Raw genomic sequence first — 19,642 nt, forward strand, 5'->3', positions numbered from 1 at the left:
TTAACTGCTGGTCTCTGTTTCTAACATGCCACTCCTGGACTTACACAGATTGATGGTTGGGTAGTCTTAATCTCAAAGGGCTTCTCCTCTCTTCCACTTCTGGGTAGATGAAATGTGCCAACTTTATAATATTATGACGAAGGGGACATAATCATTAGCAAGAATCTATGGTTTTTCTTTTGTTGGAAAAAATGTTTTTATTTTTCTCAAAGATTATCTTATGCCTTTTACCTCCTTTTGAGTTCTGGAACTTAGAGAATTCTAAGCAGGTAAATTGTAGAATCCACAGACTTTAGAATAGCAGGGAAACAGAACACCACCACATGTTTTTGGTTCTTGGCACTCTTGGTGAGACTTCTTCCTGGGTGAATTGATAGACAACTCCGAAGACCCAAGAATTTGGCCCTGGTGCGGATATATTGTTCAGTGACGCCCCAAACACACTGAAGTCAGAGTTGGAGCGGGAGATTGTTAGGGTCTGTGAAGACCCATTCAAAATTACCATTACCTTCTGAGCTATCACTGAATCTACATTTATTGAGAAGGCTCCCATGCCTGTGTGGCCCCCGAGTAGAAGAGGGCCCTCCAAGGCCCAGGAGCAGGACGGATGAGGGCAGCTGAACTCTGGTATAGATGGAGATTGACGAGGAGACTCAGGTGAGAAGTGTGCACTAGAGAGAGGGAGGGTGGGAGTGGGAGGCAGTGGAAAGTTTATAGAGGGAGAGATTTGGAATCCATCCAAACACAGGTGATGAGGAAGGTCTTGGGACCGGATAATGTCTGCAAAGACATGAGTTGTAGTGAAAAAAACAAGAAGATGGCTTTGGCGGATAGAAGAATTGCTTTGACAGTGAGGAGCAAAGAGGCAGGAGGAAAGGACCAGAGTGACGCCATCACAGAACCTGTACAAAGCATCAGGAAGTGTCAAGGGACTGATACTGGGAGACGCTGCCGAGCAGGGGACCCGGGGCTGAAGAAGAAAGAAGCTGACACTGTTGGAAGCGGCAAGTGGTGGGTTTTCTGGCTGACACCTCCTTTGGCAGAACCGCACTTGTCAGCTGTCCGGCCAGAGATGGGCTCTCCTTCCCACGAAGTCATGAAGTCAGCACGCCTTTTGGTTCCTCGTGTTAGGCTCTCTCTCTCCATCAGTGAGGGGGTTGTCTTATGTTTGTTTTACAGTGCCTCCCATCTCTTGTTATTCTGTGATTCTCAGGAGCCTGTGACTTTTCAGAAATCTTTTGTGAGAATTTTACGTATATCTGTAATAACTTCCATACACGATTCCTCTGCCAACGATTAAGACAGTGGAAGGGAGCCAGGGGGACCTACACAATAGGAAAAGAGATGGGCACTCTTATTAAAGTCGGAAAGAGCTGATATCTCACTCAAAGAAAATTTTCAAGGATTTGGGAGGACTCACAACCTCCTCGCAGAGGAAGCGGCACCTTGTAGACCACTTTCGTTCATCCCCAGGAAAAACTCTAAGTGGGAGATTATTAAATGCTAATGTTCCTGGTTACCCTTTGTCATAGGGAGTATTAAATTGGAAAGGAAGTCACCATGGGTCTTCTGTCTCCAGAGGTGCACCCGGACCTGGGCTAGGGCCGGTGAATGGCCAAAGATAATTGCCGGCTCCCTGCCGTCGGAAAGGCCGGGTCCCTGGAAAAGGTCCTGTGCAGCCGCAGAGTAGTGGGAGGTCACATGCTGCGGAAACATAATAAACCCAGGGCTACTGACTCAGGAAAAACGAATGTGGAGGTTATAGGCTACTGAATTGTGAAATTGGCCTTCCATTCATAGTTCCTGGAAAATGAGAACTTAACAAGACTAAAACCACAAAACGGAAAACACTTGATGTTCAGTCAGCAAACTCAAGATTAGTCATTATGTAGAAGAGTTTAAAAGAGTTTACAGAGTTTGTTGTTACAGCAGAGAGGGAGAGAAAGGACAGCCGTCTGTCCTCAGGCGCCCAGAGGAAGGATTGATCTGTAAGAGTTCTGAACCCGAGAGGCAACCTGAGAGAACTTCCAGGGGGAGGCAAAGGGGAAGAGTACGAAGGTCTGGCTTTCATAGGTTGGTGCTGAACCCCGGTACTGGACTTCCTCTGAGAACTTCTGGCACCAGAGTTTCATTTAGCTAAGAAATACCACAGAAACAGTCCCTTCCCTTTCACAGAATGCTGGCACATGCATTTCAGGCCAAGGTCAAGAATTCACAAAGCACACAGAGGATGAGATCTTCATTTCCAGGACCTGTGATTACTTTCAGTGAAATGTGGGATATGTGAAAATTGTCCCCACTTCCACGAGTTGCCTGCCTTGCATTGATGATTGACTTGATAAACCAAACCAGGGCTTTTCTTACAAGGGAGGGGGGAAGCAGGATAATCCAAGGCCAAGGCCCCCGGGCTTTACTACTAATAGACACTTGTAACCAGCCAGCCGGGAATTTGCATAATTCAGCCCGGAGCCTGCTGCAGGCCCTCACTTTGCGTGGCACCCAGACGGTGGTGCAGAGGGTCTGTGCCAGAAGCTAGATGCCACTTGGCTTCTTTTTGGTGTCCTCCTCCTCCACTGTGTGTATGCTTCTCTTTCAGGAAGGAACCTCAAAATTTGCAAACCTGGACAGCAGTGTGAAAGAAAACCAGAAGCGGACACAGCGGCGGCTCCAGCTCCAGAAGGACATGGTACGAGCGGCACCGCTCTTCCCTGGGACCCACGGGCCAGCGGCCGCGGCGGGCTGGGTGGCCCCCGCCGGACACCGGCACCACCAGTCTGCACGGCGTCAGTCTACATGGCCTGCATCCTGCGGTTCTCCCATCCTTACCTGGTTTGTCCTCGGTAACCCTGGGAGAGCTGTGGGAAAGGTGTGATCACTCCTACTTGACCCAGCAGGAAGTCAGCCCTGACAGTCGCAAATCATGGTGTTCTCGGGAGCATTTCTTCCGGGAGGGACAGTCTGCAGCAGATAGACTTCTGTCCCCCTTGCTGTCTTCCTCCATCCGCTCCTGCACTTAGCAGCTGCTGCTGCTTTGGCCTTGAGACCACCCTGGGCTTCAGTTCCCCAACAGGAATGGCTTCCATAGTCAGTTTGGGACACATGGTGGCCTCGGACCCGGGTGCTGAGGAAAGAGAGTGTCTGCTCCCGGCAGGGTTTGATCTGTGTACTTGGAGATCTCATTTGTCCCAAGCCTCTAGTCATTTTCCAGCTCTCCTTACTAACTCGAAGGACTCACCAGATCTTTGTAGCTTTACAGTACTCAAAGCAGTGTCATACCTCCCTCCTTAAGATGGAAGGATAGCTATTCTCATCTTTAGTTGAATTTAAAAAGCTCTCCTGAGTTTGAGCATAGCGAGGGTGGGGGGCAGAGAGAGGGGCTAGAGACCGACGAGCAGGGCGTGTCCTCCTCCCTGCTTTGAGAGCATCTTCTCCTTCGTTGGAAAGCTGGACATATATCGGGAATGTTTCTGAATGACAGGACTCTTCTGTAACAGAGCCTATAAAATACTGACGGCATTTGAAACATTTTTAGTTGTTCAAAGACAAGATAAAAATAGTTGTTAAAAAAAAAAGGTGGTTTTAGTTGGGGACAAGACCTTGTGCGCACAATAGGGAAGGACACGCTGCAGCCGACAGCCTGTTTGTGAAGGACACGCCCCTCCGTCGGGCGAACCTTGTGCCCAGTCCTGGCTGAGGCCACAGCCGGCCTCCCGTCCAGTAGCCAAAAATCCTCTAAGTGCCTCAGTGGAATTTACCACAAGGTGTCTGTCCATGGAAGTGCCTTTTCCTTTTCTTTTCAACATAGTTAGTGCCCTGGTGGTGTTACAGAGAATAGAGATGCTTTCAAAGGAAATTTGGTGAAATTAATCAAATACATGCCTGCAGTTGAAGTATTTCTACCTTGGTTTCCAAGGGCTAATTTTTTTAAATTTTAGAACTTACAGATCAGTTCCAGCTAGCTCATGAATTTCTGTGACTCCCCTCACCCAGCTTAGCCTTCCGTACCCACGGCACCTCTCTCAGGACTAAGACACGGCCATCGGCAGGCACACCACTGTCCCCTACCATCCAGACTTTATTTGGACCTCAGGACTTTCCCTTTAGGATCCTCTTTCCTTGCAGGATCCAACCCAGCGTGCCATACTCAGTTGTCATGTCTCCAGTCTCCCCCTGGTCTGTGACTCAGTCTTTCCTTGTTTTTCATGACCTTGACAATCTTAAGGAATACAGTCTTGGTGTCCTTAGCATGCCCCATCCTCAGGGCACATCTGCTGTTTTCCTAGCGATTAGACTGAAGGTATGGGCTTGGGCCCGGGGAAGAATCTCATAGGGGTGGAGTGTCACTCTCATCACATCCTATCAAGGAGTGAGTGACACCAGTGTCACGCATGATGCTATCTGTCATCCCTGGATTAAGTTGAGTCTGCCAGGTTTTCCACTTAGAGTTACTAGTTTTCTCCCTCGCTCCCTGTGCTCTGGAAGTTTAGGGGCCGTTGTCACAGTGACATCTCAGCGTCCTGTGGCGCACACTTGTCTCCAGTGTGCGGTGCTCCGCTCCCTCTCTGACGGCGAGGCTGTCCCTTCCCAGGGTCGTTCCAAACCACCCACGTGTCTGCTCGCTCTGACAGAGGGGAGGTGCCTCGGACCTGAGCCTCAGCAAAATAAAGCGCCTGGGAGAAGACTCCTGAACTTCCTTGTCTGCTCTCCTGCTTTGAGGCTTGGTTTTCAAAACTTTAAAAGTGAGAATATTATATGATGGAGTTTTCGTCCTGTTTGTGTAGGAGTTTCAAAATATTACCTATGGAGTTAGCACTGATGGCTCCAAATTAGGTCCTAAACGGTCCTTCATTAGTAATGTCATTGTAATTATAATGTAGTGTCATTAATAATTATTTCCCAATGTCGTCAAGGCTGACCCGGCCATTCAAAGGTTGCTGCTTCATCGGCGAATGGGCACGTTGCTGAACGTAGCTCACAGCAGGTCCATTTGCTCGGTTATTGAAGCCCTGAGACATGACAGTAACAACCAAGACAGTTTTGCTGTGCTCTTCCTCAGGGTGTGATGCAGGGCACTGTGCCCTACCTGGGCACCTTCCTGACTGACCTGACCATGCTTGACACTGCTCTGCAGGACTACATCGAGGTGAGTTCTGTGCAGGGGCCACACTGGGCCTGCAGCCTTCCCATTGGATACCTAGGCGGGAAATTCACTTCGTTGGTATCTACTGAGGGCCCGTTATGTACGTGGCACTGTGCTCCATCTACAAGGAATACAAAGATGGGTAACACCAGGAGTGGCTCAAAATCCTGTGCAAGGTAGACATCAAAGCAGGCAGTGATGGATAGAAGTATTAAGAATTTAAACAGAAATGCGGTGGGAGAAGAGGGGAGGCTATGATTAGTTCCATACAAGGGATGAGATCACAAGGCCTTATGAAGGAACTGGTTTGAGGAAAACCTGATGTTGGGTTGGATTTTGGGAGGCAGTAATATACCTGAAATTTCCATTCTCTTTGGTGGGGTAGAGAATCAGTCAAGTTTGTGGATTTCTAAGTATTCCATTTTTTTTTTCATATTATTATCTGCCCTGAGGCATCCACCATGCTTGGGCAGGTACGCTCTCTCTTTTTCTTTCAACAGGAAAAGAGGTGACCCCTGTCAGACAAGCTACTTGTTAGTAACAGTCATAAAATAAGAGATGGAGAATGAATTTGATATTTGGAGTGAGATTTAAGGACTGCTTGTATATACTTAAGTGTATCTCACCTCCGTGGTTATCACATGTAGTCACCCTTTAGGACGAGAAGGAGTAGCATTACTTTTGCATCTACCTGCTTCCACGTTGATCGTAAATGTTGTGGACATGCCCCATTCATGTTGAATTTCCTGAACGCTGCGTCTCTTCACATCCTCTGCGTCAGCGTCTCTCAGGAAACACTCCCTAGCATTGGGGAACTTGGGGGGAGTGACCAGTGATTTAGAAGATGCACTGAGCCTACTGGGAATAGGAGCTGGGGGATAAAGAATTGAAACCTAACTTTTCATGATGCCACGTGGAAGAGACTTCCCTTTTGATAAACCATGGGCTATTTGGTTCCTAATATGAGTCAAAGGCCATCTGTTTTTGTTGCTTTTGGTTAAGAAAAAAAGAAGTGTAATAGAACATTTACTTTAAGCTCTTGCTTTTCCCGGTTCTGCAAATGTGTTTGGATTCTTAATTGTAACTCCTTAATCCTTCCTCTTTCAGTTGTTTTCAGGCATTTTAAGAGAAGGCTGTTTGCCTATCCTGTCCTTTTATAAATACAAGAGTAACAAGAATGTTTTTCATGAAGCCAACAATGCTTTTCTTCCACCATAGTAGCCATAATTGTAGTGTCATTAATTATTATGACTATTTTAATCTTAATTGAAATCTTTGATTGATTTTAATAAGACCTCGAACAACACAGGACTTGGCTGTGTTCCAAAGTAGTTTGGTTCATCACAAACTATTTTTAATTTCTTCCAGGGTGGGCTGATAAACTTCGAGAAAAGGAGAAGGGTAAGTAGAGATCTTGGCTGTGACGTTCCACTTGACTTTATCTGGGCATGAAAAATGAAAGAAGTGGGCCTTACGTTTCTTTTTGTAGAGGCAGGAAAAAATGGATTAGCATTTCTTGAACATTTGTCATATTCCCCTAGACCAGACATGGTCCCGCACCTTATCCCCAAGTGCCCTGTGAGGTAGGTTTAATCATCCTCGGTTCCAAAGTGAGGAAACCAGGACCCTGGGTTAAGTCACTTGATCCGCGTACCTCGGTGGCAGAGCTGGGTTTAAATCCTGATCAGCCACTCCAAAGCCCACATTTCTCCCCTTACCTTCCGCCTCTCCTTCCTTACAGTGAGCTTCAGTAATAGCAGGTTCATCCTATGAGGCAGAGGGGTTTTATAAGAGTAAGTGACGTAGAAGAGTTAGTATAGACGGTGAACTCTTCCGGGTCCATTTGAGAGGGGAAAGGAAAGGGTTTTCATTGTTACATGTGGATAATTATTCAGAATTTCTCTTTTATGTCAGCATAGGAAAGGATGTTCAACGTACATTTTAATTTTTTTGTGTGGAGAGTAGAATAGTTCTGCATTGCAGTAAAAGAAAATGGAGAGCTGTGAATATTTGCTGTGGTTTTAGTGTTAACATGTTGTGTGTATTTAAATAGATATTTAAAAGATTCAAAGGAAAATGAGTAAGAAAAAGAATAACTTTACCCCAGAGTACTCTTATTGTTCTTTAGTCATTCATTCATTCTTTTATTCATTCATTCTTTTATTCCACAAAGACTGCTTGTATTAGTAACATGGGTTAGACTATGATAGGTTTGGGTATTATAGCAGCAAAAAAAAGTTCACATCCAGGTCAAAAGTGGACACATAAATAGGGAATTATAATGTAACCTGATTTAAGGGCTTGTGAGCAGAAATAGTGGGTGTTGGAGGAGCTTGTAGGAGGGGCATCTATCCCCATTTTGAGGGGTCAGAGAAGCTTTCAGAAGGAAATGACTTTGAAGTTGCAACCAGAACTTCAGGAGCTAAGCAGGCTGAGTTCACTAGCAACAGATACACTCTAAAGTCTAGACAGATGTGAATCTTCTGTCCTTGGTAGAGTATACTTCCTTCTGTAGCCCGATGATACACGTTCCTTGAGGACAGTGAGACCAAGAACTGAGGTCATTGGGTGGGAAATTGACACCATGGAATTTACCAGTTGTGAGTTACTTCTGTCACGTCCTGTAATGAGAGAGCAAAATTATTATTGCCTCTACAGTTACCCGTCTTTATCCTTTAACTTCAGAATAATCCTGGATGGTAACCTCTTTCTTTTAAAATTAGTGTGTGAAATTCTCAGAAAGTTTGGGTATAAAACCTAAGTATAAAACTTATACATATTGCTGACTTAAAAATAAAAATATTTTTTATTGGTGCCTCCAAAGAAGTATAAATAATTTTGTACATAATTATATACTTGCTTCTCTTGTGAGCCTTAAAAGACTTAGTTAAATGATTTACTGGAATAATAAAAACCCAAGGATTCTGGAAATCTAAACATTCGAGTTTATGAGGCCCTGAACTGTTTAGATATTCAGCCGTAGCAAAACATATCTGTTGAGGGATCAGGGTTGATGAAGATGGGGGTGGGGAACTTGGGGGCTTCTGGACTTACATTTTTTGTTTATTTTTTATTTTTTTGTTTATCTCTTAGGTTTTACAAATAGAAAATTTAAATATATTCTAAAGCATTCAATAAAAAAAATAACTTTTCTATCCTTAGAATGAAAAGGAAAAGAAAAAATGGAAGTCCCTATGACTTCAGGCAGTAACTAATTTGGGTTGCTTTGGTGACTTGTTTTATTCCTTTATGTTGCTTTATTAAGGGGAACAGAGGATTGACAGTTAAAGCATATAAGGATTTAAGCAATGCTGAGTCAGAATTTTAAATTTTATTTATTTATTTATTGTATTTTTCTGAAGTGAGAAGCAGGGAGGCAGAGAGACAGACTCCCGCATGCACCCGACCTGGATCCACCCAGCAAGCCCACCAGGGGGCAATGCTCTGCCCATCTGGGGTGTTGCTTCTTTGCAACTGGAGCCATTCAAGTGCCTGAGGTGGAGGCTATGGAGCCATCCTCAGTGCTCAGGCCAACTTTGCTCCAAGTGGAGCCTTGGCTGTGGGAGGGGAAGAGAGAGACAGAGAGGAAGGAGAGGGGGAAGGGTGGAGAAGTAGATGGGTTCTTCTCCTACGTGCTCTGACCAGGAATCGAACCAGAACATTCACTCACTGGGCCGACGCTCTACCACTGAGCCAACATGCCAGCACTCTGAGTCAGAATTTTTAAGAGTTACCTATTTTATTTCTAAGGAAGGCAGTGCTTCAGAGATCTTCTGGTTGAGCTTCTCCATTTTTTATCCCAATGTGGCATTTTTCATGTTGAAAAGAAGTGCATTTGGTTGGGCTTATTGTCACTCTTTCTTTTTGGTGTTCTGTGTGCTTTAGGAATTTGAAGTGATTGCCCAGATAAAGCTCCTACAATCTGCCTGCAACAGCTACTGTATGAGTCCAGACCAGAAGTTCATCCTGTGGTTCCGGAGTCAGCGGCTCCTGACGGAGGAGGAGAGGTAGGCAGGAGGAGTGCCCACCCAGGTGGCTCTGCGGGATGGGTGAGAGAGGTGCTACATCCACTTCTTCTGTGGCCATTTATTCAACAACTGCTCAGTGAGCAGCTCCGAGGTTCTAGGTCCTCGAATTTCAAAGGGTCCTGATGGAGCAGGAAAGGCTGTATTGACGGCATCAGATGTGCTTTCAGATTCTTGCTCCCCCATTTATTTACCTTTGTGACTTTGAATAAGTCACTTATTCTTCCTGACCTTCAGGATGCTCTTCTAGAAGATGTTTATGAGGACTAAATGAAGTCGTATTTGGGAATGACTTGTTAGAATGCTCATCATCACCACCACCAACCACCACGAGCGCCATGTTTGTCACTATTGTTCATTGGTCCTGGCTCTCAATCGGGAGCGGAGACGCTCGTGAAGAATTGAAATAAAATGCTACAGGACTTTCGGCAGAAATAAGTCATTTGGCCAAGGATGGGGGAAGTAGGGAAGATGTTCTTAAAGTGCTGACATTTGGACGGGGCTGTGAAGGAGAGAGAAGCTTACACCAGGAGGACTGGAGAAGAATATTCCAGGCAGAAGGAAGAATATGAGCAAAGGCTTGGTGGCCTGACATGCATGCCATTTGGAGGAACAGTGAGAACTCTGATGTGGCTGGGACATAAGAGACAGGTTTCAAAATAGTGGTTGACAAGCATGGAAAGGCACATTAACTCCAGTGTCTTGAATGTTGGCCCAGGAGTGGTGTTGTCTTTACCATGTAGCCCAGAGGGTTAGAGCCTGCAGGCCATATCCAGGGCATGGCTTGCTTTTACATTTTTAATTTTTTTTTTATTTATTCATTTTTTAGAGAGGAGAGAGGGGGAGAGAGAGAGGAGAGAGAGAGACAGGGGGGAGGAGCTGGAAGCATCAACTCCCATATGTGCCTTGACCAGGCAAGCGCAGGGTTTCGAACCGGCGACCTCAGCATTTCCAGGTTGACGCTTTATCCACTGCGCCACCACAGGTCAGGCCAACTTTTACATTTTTAAATGGTTGGGTTGGGGGGGTTGGCTGAAGAAGAAGAATGTGACATGGACAGTTATTTGAAATTCAAATATTATTATCCATAAATACAGTTTTATTGGAACATAGCCCATTCATTTACATCTTATTAATGGCTGCTTTCCTGCTTTGAAGGCAGAGCTGAGTAGTTGCAGCAGAGACCACATAGCCTGCACCAGAGAACCTTTTTTGGCTGAGAGAGCCATGAACGCCACATATTTTAAAATGTAATTTCGTGAGAGCCATACAACGACCCATGTACGTTACGCATTATATAATAAAAATTTAGTGTTGTCCCAGAGGATAGCTGTGATTGGTTCCAGCCACCTGCAACCATGAACATGAGCGGTAGGAAATGAATGGATTGTAATACATGAGAATGTTTTGTATTTTTAACATTTTTTTAAAATTATTATTAAAGATTTGTCTGAGAGCCAGATGCAGCCTTCAAAAAAGCCATATCTGGCTCATGAGCCATAGGTTCCCGACCCTTGCTCTAAAGTACTTGCTGTCTGGTCACAGCAGTGTTGTGGGGGAGGGGGTGCGGGATACAGGGCGGGGGACGGAGACTTGACTTGGGAGGGTGAACACACAATACAGTGTACAGACGGTGTATTGTAGAATTGTGCACCTGAAACCTGTATAATTTTATCAACCAGTGTCACCCCAATAAAGTCAATTAAAAAACAGTAAGAGAATCATATTTTACTCTTAAAAGTATTTGCTGACCCCATTATAGACCACAGGTAGAGCAAAATCTATAGCAAATTATTTTGCTAATGAGGAAATGAGGTTTAGACGAGAAGTACTCTAACTAGTTAGGAAGATGGTTTCTGAAACCTTTTTCAATCCCAAAATGGATAGGTCCTGTTACGTGAAAACAAAACCTTTGATTCAGAATGCTTGTCAGTTGCTGAAGATGTTTTCTTTGCTGTGTAGCAAATAACGCGGTTACAGCCTCTGCACATTTCCTGGCCTGATGCTCAGTGTGTGTGAAAGAGCTTTCGCTCTGGGTACAACCTTCTCATACATGGGATGTAGAGACCATGCTGGTTGGTCGTCTGGGTCACAAGTCCAGGCTTAAAATATCAGCTGTGTAAGTGACTTTTTTAATGATTAAAGGAATCTTGTCAAACACATCCCTTTTTTCCTTGCAATTTATAAAAACACCTGTAGCTTAAATTAATATTTGAATACCAGTAATTCCCATATCAATGAATACTTGTACTTGAGCAAATGCTTGTTTATATCTTCACTTTTAAAAAAAAGTACACATAATTAGCAACTTACCAAGCTACTATGTACCTCACTTACCCTTCCTTGCCTACCCAGAACCAAATATACCTGCTAGAGTGACAAGCTTTCACAAAAGACATTTCAAGTCAGATATCAATTCCTCTTGTGCTTTGGAAGTTATGCCTGCCTCTTCAATGGCATGTAGATGTCAAAATCTGGAGCGTTTTGGCATTTATAAAACAATGTCTGTATCTTTATAAATGAAACTGCCTATGTCTATTCAGTAAAGATTAGATAGTTTACAAGAGTAAAAGTCTCTTCTCAAAGAGACTTAGAGAAAAAATAAGTACATGCGCACGCATGCATGCACGCACACGCAGAATAACAGGAGGGAAGGAGAGAGTGGAGGAGAGATGATTTCTCCGCCGGCTCAGCAGTGGGATGAGAGTGATCAGGAGACAGAATGGTATCTGGTTCATGCTGCACAAAACACAAATCCATGTATTTGAGGCATGTGGAACTAACCAGCCTCAGTTTGTGTGTCAGTGGGGGTTGGTGGGGAGGAGGCACACGTGTGAATTTGTAAGATCCGGTCACTGAGTCAGTACCCTCAGCATGTGTGATGGAACAACATAGTATATATCTTTGCTTTGAACGATCAGCACCTTCTTCTAAAGAACCAGCTAGTCGTGTGAATTTCAGTCTGTCCCTCCACTGTGGAGCTGTGACCTCACGAGCCCCCTTCTCCCTGCAGCTACGCTCTGTCCTGTGAGATCGAAGCGGCGCCCGACGCCAGCGCCACGTCGCCCAAGCCCCGGAAGAGCATGGTGAAGAGGCTCAGCCTGTGAGTGTCCCCAGGGGGTCCCGCCAGAGCTGGGGAGCGCAGGGGGTTCAACACAGTCCCCCTGGGCCGGGGCAGAAGTGAGGAAAATCCACTCACTTGTGAATAGTTTATCTCTCTGTCACGAACTCACTGTGTATATTTTCTAAACCCATTCATTCTCCTCCGCTGTCGGGCTGGCGTGAACCACCATCGTCCCTTACCCAGAGCTCCCCAGCAGCAGCCTACTAGCTTCCGGCCCCAGTCTTGCCCCAGCAGGCCATTCTCTACCAAACAGTCTGTAGCCTCTTAAAGTACAATGGTCCCTCATCTATCATGGGGGGTAGGTTCTAGAACCCCCCACGATAGGTGAAAATCTGCAAAGTAGCGACCTTATATTTATTTTATTATTTTTATATATATTTAAGGCTTTATAAACCCTCCTCACACTCTTATAAACCTTTCCCACATTGCTATTAACCTTTCCCACACTTATTTTGCTTATTTTACCACAAAAATAATTAAAGTAATAAATATATAAAAATATCTATATATCACAAAATCCCGCGATATAGCGAAAAGTCTGCGATACAAAATTAGATATATGCAATTTAAAAATCCGTGATACAACAAGACCGCGAAAAGTGAACCACGATATGGTGAGGGCCAATTGTACTATATCATTTCTTTGCTTAAAAACCTCAGTGGTTTCATTTTACAAGTGCCTGACCTCCTTGCCCGAGTCCCTGGGCCCTGCACGCTCTCCCCCGCCTCCCTGGCCACCGTCTCTCACCCAGCACCCCTCCAGCTCACCTCTTCAGCTGTAGCCACCCTTCAGCTGCACCAGGCTTGTCCAGGGCCCTTGCTGCGTGCTGGCCTGGCATGCTCTTTCTTTGTGTTAATGTGGGCACGAGTGTCACCTCCTGAGAGAGCACCCTCTCTAAAGTTGCTGTCTACTTTGATCACTGTCAGCCAGACTGGCTGTTTCTTCCAGCAGAACATAAGCCTCCTGAAAGCAGGAATCTCGTCCCTCGTACTCATGCCGTATGCTTAGCTCTGTGCCAGGCATGTGGCAGGCCCTCTGTAACTCACTCCGTAGCACCTGTCTCCTTTTGAGTGAAATCCGGTCCAGCAGTGGCCCCCAAGGCTCTTCAGGGCCTGCAGCATCGTCCCAGCCCTGCCAGCTGTCGCCACCTGTGTCCTCGTCTCTCCCCACTCACTCTGTGTCTCCTGCTGCAGCCAGACCCCCTCTCTACTGAAGACACACACCTCTGTCTGATCTTTTGAGTGTCACGTCTGCTTTGGCCAGGGACAAGCAAGAACAGTGACTGGAACATTAGACAGTTTTCCATGGCGGAGTGGGCTTGGGAGCCATGCTACCTGACACATCCCAGCCCCAGCGGTTATTGCTGTGTGAATCTCTGTCCTGTCATTTGTGAGACGAGGGCCATACTGTCCACCGCAGTGGGCTGTCGTCAGGTGGGCAGTTGTACAACCAGATCAGTGCCTGGCTCTCAGTGACAGCCTGGGAAGCTGCTGTTCATTTTTATGAAAGAACTTGCTATTACTACCTTTTTGAATCATTTTTACGGTCAGAAGTCTGTTTTTATGCACTTTTGATACTTCCCTGCGCTGTCTCTCCACCTTCCTCAAGACAGGCATCTTAGGGCAAGGATGGTACGTGACCTTGGACATTGCCCCTTTCCCAGGGTAACATACACAGATAGTGGCCTCATTGGGTGTAGATGGCGTGGTCTCCCATTATCGGAAGCTGCCCAGGCTTCTTTCTACCTGATGTCAGGTGACCAGAGGCATTTGAGGATTAGGCTGGAACATGTGATTTTATAGAAAGCATTCTTTTTTTTTTTTTTTTTTAATAGAAAGAATTCTTAAGGTAATCCTCATATCTCTGCCAAACCTCTGTCTTTGTTCAGATGTCTACCCTGGCCCTCATGAGTGCTAGATTTATGAGCTTTGAGATTCACCTCTATGGAATTTTCCATAGTATCTTGCTATCTTTTCATTGCTGCAATTATGAGGGAAGACGAACTCTCTTTTGAGATATCCCAAAGGCTTGACCAAACCTCATCAGCTGGTAAGATCAACACCTGCACAGAGAATCGGGCTCCCTGATAGGTGAGCCGAGGGGTGCATCTCAGTGGTCCTCCCTGCATCACAAAGAATCGGGCATGTCTGGACAGGGGTCAGCGCAGGTAGGTCTCATCCTGAGGGCCTTTGTCCGCGTGCCGTCTTTCCTTGTCGTCAGGTGGTTGCCTGCATCTTCCTCTCCATCCCGAGTCCCTTAGTCACTGAGCTGGGTGCCCTGGTGTCCAGGGGCCTCGTCTCTGCACCAGCTCAGGCAGTGCGCAGCCTCTGTGAGGACACCCGGGTGAGAGCCAGGGGCAGGGCTGTCGGGGCGGAGCCCTGTGCAGGGTTTGCTGGGCACTCGCTACATCTCTCACTAGTGCCGTCTTGCCGAGGTGCTCGAGTTCAATCCTTGGGATCTTCGGTTGAATTTGAACATTTATTATGAATAAAAGAGCTCACATGTCCTCCTTCTTGTTTTTCATACATATATGGGTGTTTGCATATATCTTCAAAGATTTTAAGACCTTAACATTTTAACAGATGTGGAAAAAGCTCTTGCTTTTGCTCTCCCTACATTTAATGATCCATTTATTCAAAGAGGGTGGAGAGTATTGTGGAGCGTTTGGGGAAGGGGTGCCTTGTTTGATGGTTGTTGATGCCTAGTATTGAGTGAGAATTAACCTTTACAAAGCACAATGACCTCATGTAATTGCACAGCTAGAAGAACCTTTGGTCTTTGAACAATTCAGTTCTAAGATCGACTCTCAGATAATGGGCCGAGGATCAGCATTCAAAGGTCTACCTTGTCCTTGGTGGGCGAGTGGGACAGCAGCATTCTTTTCCCTCTGTGACTTGTCATCAGAGCTTAGCTCTTCCTCCTGTGGCCGCAGTCGTGCTTGGAGGGTCAGGAAAGGCAGCAACATGGAACATGGGGCAGGAGGGGTGGCGATGAGGCAGAAGAAAAGATAGGCTTCAGGTCTTGGAATCTGAGCTTATAATTCTCCAAATAGTTGATACAAAATCAAGCTCATCCTCGCTGTTCCTATTACTGTTACTTTATACAGTGAGGGCTCATTTGGGTACAGGCCATTCCTTCTTGCACCTGACTCCCTCCCTCCTCATGCTGACTCTGTGTTGTCTGGTAATGGTAAACTCTTAGTGTTTGTCTGAAAAAGAATCTTGCTCTCACTCTTGGAATTATCTTAGGAGGGTATAGAATTCAAGAATGACTGTTACTTCCACACAGCACTTTGAAGATGTTATTCTATGTCCTCTGCCTTCCGCTGTTGCCTTTGAGATGTCCCGAATCAGTTTAATTACTGTTCCTTTGCATTATGCCCCCTCACCCCTGTTGGTTTTAAGACTTTCTTTTGTGTTTTATACAGGATTATGCAGTTTAAGGGGGGTGTAGTCTTATTTATCCCATTCAAGAAGTGGTCCCTGGATCTGAGGGTTTGTGTGGTTCGTTAGTTCTGGAATCTTCTCAGCCACTATCACTTCAGACACGGTCCCTCTTGCATTGTCTCACTCGGCTTCTGCTGGCACACCTCTCACACACAGGCATTCCTTACTCCATTCTCTGTGTTTTGGCCGGTCCTCTTTTCCATGTCTTTGCACTTTAATGCTGATTTCTGAGCATTTTCTTCAGATCTGTCAGCTAGTTCACACTTTTTCTCTTTAACACTTATCTAATCCTTGCACTGAGTTTTTCATTTTAATCACATTTTCCACTCAAGTGAATTTTTTTCAAATTATCTTCCTATTCTTTTGCCAGAGTGTCTTGCTCTTAACTCCTGTTTTCTTTCTTTTTTTCCTTATATCTTTAAGATTTTTAAACACACTGATTTTATAGGCTGGCCCATGGTAGACACTCGGATGAATAAATAAATGATTAGTTTCTTTCTGACGTGACCATTCTTGGAGTCTCTAAATCTGCTGGGTGTTATGCCTGTTGGCTCTCTAGGTAGGATATTATCTTGTATGTATTTTATACCTTTGTATTGTGAGTGCATTTTTATCAGGGGATTCTGTGCAGCCTGGGTTGAAGGTATATTTCTCCAGAAAGATTAAAAAGAAATTCTCGTTTCCTCAGGAGTATCACTGGCCTGAGAGTCCCCAGACCACTTGGTAGCGAATCTCAGTTACGTGCTGGCTGAGATCACACACAACCTCTGGGGAGATGTTTTTCTTTCTCCCGAGCTCAAGGGAAGACAGGGAAGCTGCCCTGGTGTCTTCCTGTGCCACCAGGAAGGTATATTTCTAGCCCATCTTTTCACCAGAGGTACAGCATCTTGAGGGTCCTGGCTCAGTGTGAGGGGTCTCAGTTCCAACTCCCTGCCTTACGTGAACAGCAGCCCGGTCTCCAGGGCTCGTGTGCACACTGAAAGCTGTGGCCCCACTTTGCCAAGATCAGCACCTCCCCCTCTCTGTCCAGAACAGCTGCAGAATGAGCTCACATGTTTCTGATTTTCAGTTCCTTCTTCCTCTCTGGCTGGTAGGGATTTTCCTTACTGTCCTGCATGCCAAACTCTACAACTATATATATACAGTGTGTCCGTAAAGTCATGGTGCACTTTTGACCGGTCACAGGAAAGCAACAAAAGACGATAGAAATGTGAAATCTGCACCAAATAAAAGGAAAACTCTCCCAGTTTCATACCTATTCAGTGCAGTTCAACGTGGGCTCATGCACAGATTTATTAGGGCTCCTTAGGTAGCTATCCCGTATAGCCTCTACAGACTCGTCACTGACTGATGGCCTACCAGAACGGGGTTTCTCCACCAAACTGCCGGTTTCCTTCAACTGCTTATCCCACCAAGTAATGTTATTCCTATGTGGTGGCACTTCGTTATAAACGCGCCGATATTCACGTTGCACTTTGGTCACAGATTCGAATTTAGCGAGCCACAGAATACACTGAACTTTCCTCTGTACCATCCACATCTCAACTGGCATGGCCGTGGGCTGCTCCGCTGTATACATGGTGTTACGTCATCATCTGCGCATGCGCACATGCTGCCACATCATCCTACAGAAACTGGGAGGGTTTTCCTCTTATTTGGTGCAGATTTCACATTTCTATCATCTTTTGTTGCTTTCCTGTGACTGGTCAAAAGTGTACCATGACTTTACGGACACACTGTATATTAATTGATATTTCTTACCTGGTAGTTTCTTATCTGGTAGTCTTGTAGTGAAGGGATTTAGGTTACCGCAGTGCATCGGATTGTAGGAAACAATCTTTTTCCTTGGTTTCTTATCCAGCTCAGGGTCTGTCGTCTTCAGCCTCATGGAGTTCATTTTATGTTGGGATTTTGATCCCGTTGAAGTAGTCCAGAGACTGTTTAAAAAATGGAGAACGCTTGACCTAGAAAGACCTCAGATTAATACGGCTCTTCATTCAGCTAAGTAATCTGTGTGTTCTTCAAGGTTGAACTAATCTGTTGGCACAAGATGGTTACTGTGAAACTTTGTTGCAAGTGTTTTCCTACAACAGTAATGACAGGCCACACTAGATTGAGAAAACGTCAAGGACTTAGAATCAACACAAAAATATTCGCTCAGTCATGGCGTCCAGATGGGTAAGGGCTCGAGTGCCTGGCATTGTGTTTTCTGCAGACTGTTTCTGGGGTCGGACCTCGTCACCAGTAGCACTCCCACCAAGGAGCAGCCCAAGTCCACGGCCAGCGGGAGCTCGGGAGAGAGCATGGACTCCGTCAGCGTGTCGTCCTGCGAGTCCACCCACTCCGAGGCCGAGGAGGGCTCCGCCACTCCCATGGACACCCCCGATGAGCCTCAGAAGAAGGTATGTCCTTAACCCCTTCCCCGTGTCTCAAGCGGGCACCTGCCGCAGGGTTTGCCACGGGAGAAATGTCTCTTTTCAAGTTTTGAAAAGTATTTTGAAAAGCATGTTTTTAAGAGATATCAAAAGCAGAATTCTAACTGGGGACTCGTTCCTTATAGATACAAGTCCACAAGCCAGAAACATGTTGGTTTATTCCTCTAGCTTTTGAAATATTGTCCTGTACCCACATCCAAAGTCAGATTATAACCTGCAGCGTGAGCTACCCCTTTATTGAGGAGATGTAGGATTTTCTCAGAAGGAGCAAAAAAGTGAAGAGACAGAGATGTGTCAGCTTCTTTTTTTTTTTTTTTTTTTTTTCACAGAGGCAGAGATAGACAGGGACAGACAGACAGGAACAGAGAGAGATGAGAAGCATCAATCATCAGTTTCTCGTTGCGCGTCGCGACTTCTTAGTTGTTCGTTGATTGCTTTCTCACATGTGCCTTGACCGCGGGCCTTCAGCAGATGGAGTAACCCCTTGCTGGAGCCAGCTACCTTGGGTCTAAGCTGGTGAGCTCTTTGCTCAAGCCAGATCAGCCCGCGCTCAAGCTGGCGACCTCGGGGTCTCGAACCTGGGTCCTTCCGCATCCCAGTCCGACACTCTATCCACTGCGCCACCACCTGGTCAGGCTGTCAGCTTCTTGATGTCACACCCTGTCTGAGCCCAGCTTTTAGCACTGTGACATTGTGTAGCAGACCACTTCAGAACGCAGTACTTAACACAACAGCCATTCATTCTCTGTTGTGCCCTGCAGGCTGGGCGATTTGCGTTGGGCTTGGTTGGCCCTAGGCCAGGGGTCTGGTCGGGTCTGATCTCTGTGCCTTCCATTATTTTAGGGGGAGTGGGCTACCCCAGGGCATGTTCTTGGCATGCTAAGAGATGAACAAGAGGGCAGCCCTAACCCTGTAAGCACATATTAAGCCTTCCCCTGGGTCATAGCCACCAACAATTTATTGGCAAATCATGTGGACAAATCCCACATAAATAAATGAGGCAGAGAACTATATTCTACTTCTAGTGGGAGGAACTGTAGACTCAGAGGGCAAAGGGCATGGATGCAGAGGAGGGTAAGGAGTTGGTAACAATGATGCAAATATATCAGCCCCCCCCCCCCGCCAGAAAGGGATGAGAGGTGACAAAAAAATTCCCAGAAAGTTTCTATTTTCCATGCTGCATAAATAAATGAAAAGAAAACAAAAGATCTTCTGTATACATCACTCCCATTGTTGGTCACTGAGCTAGGATCAGAGACGTCCAGTTTGACGTGACTAGAATTTGTACCATTTTGGGAGGGTTTTGGCCAGCAAACTTGCCTGTAAGTGACTTCTGAGCTGTTGGTTACACTTAGGTCAGTGAGTTGAAGTGTTGGTAACAATTTCTTCATTTTGTTTATATCCAGTTTGCAAGCAACAAGGGCAAGCTGGGAACTCCCAATGACCTGTCACAAAGTAGCCAGTGCAGGGA

At 45.8% G+C, this 19,642-nt stretch overlaps 1 protein-coding gene across 3 annotated transcripts in view; it reads left to right on the forward strand.

Moving 5' to 3' along the window:
* The window catches only part of RGL1 (ral guanine nucleotide dissociation stimulator like 1), a 238,297-nt gene that overhangs the window by 206,075 nt on the left and 12,580 nt on the right, over positions 1–19,642 (forward strand). For all 3 annotated transcript variants that reach the window (XM_066261321.1, XM_066261322.1, XM_066261323.1), the window contains 6 exons: positions 2,597–2,686; positions 5,057–5,143; positions 6,509–6,541; positions 9,026–9,147; positions 12,179–12,268; positions 17,952–18,138. In XM_066261321.1, the coding sequence (XP_066117418.1) occupies positions 2,597–2,686; positions 5,057–5,143; positions 6,509–6,541; positions 9,026–9,147; positions 12,179–12,268; positions 17,952–18,138 (609 nt within the window). The remainder of the gene's footprint in view (positions 1–2,596; positions 2,687–5,056; positions 5,144–6,508; positions 6,542–9,025; positions 9,148–12,178; positions 12,269–17,951; positions 18,139–19,642) is intronic.

The sequence above is a fragment of the Saccopteryx bilineata genome, chromosome 2 (genome assembly GCF_036850765.1).
Source record: "Saccopteryx bilineata isolate mSacBil1 chromosome 2, mSacBil1_pri_phased_curated, whole genome shotgun sequence".
Lineage (NCBI taxonomy): Eukaryota > Metazoa > Chordata > Mammalia > Chiroptera > Emballonuridae > Saccopteryx > Saccopteryx bilineata.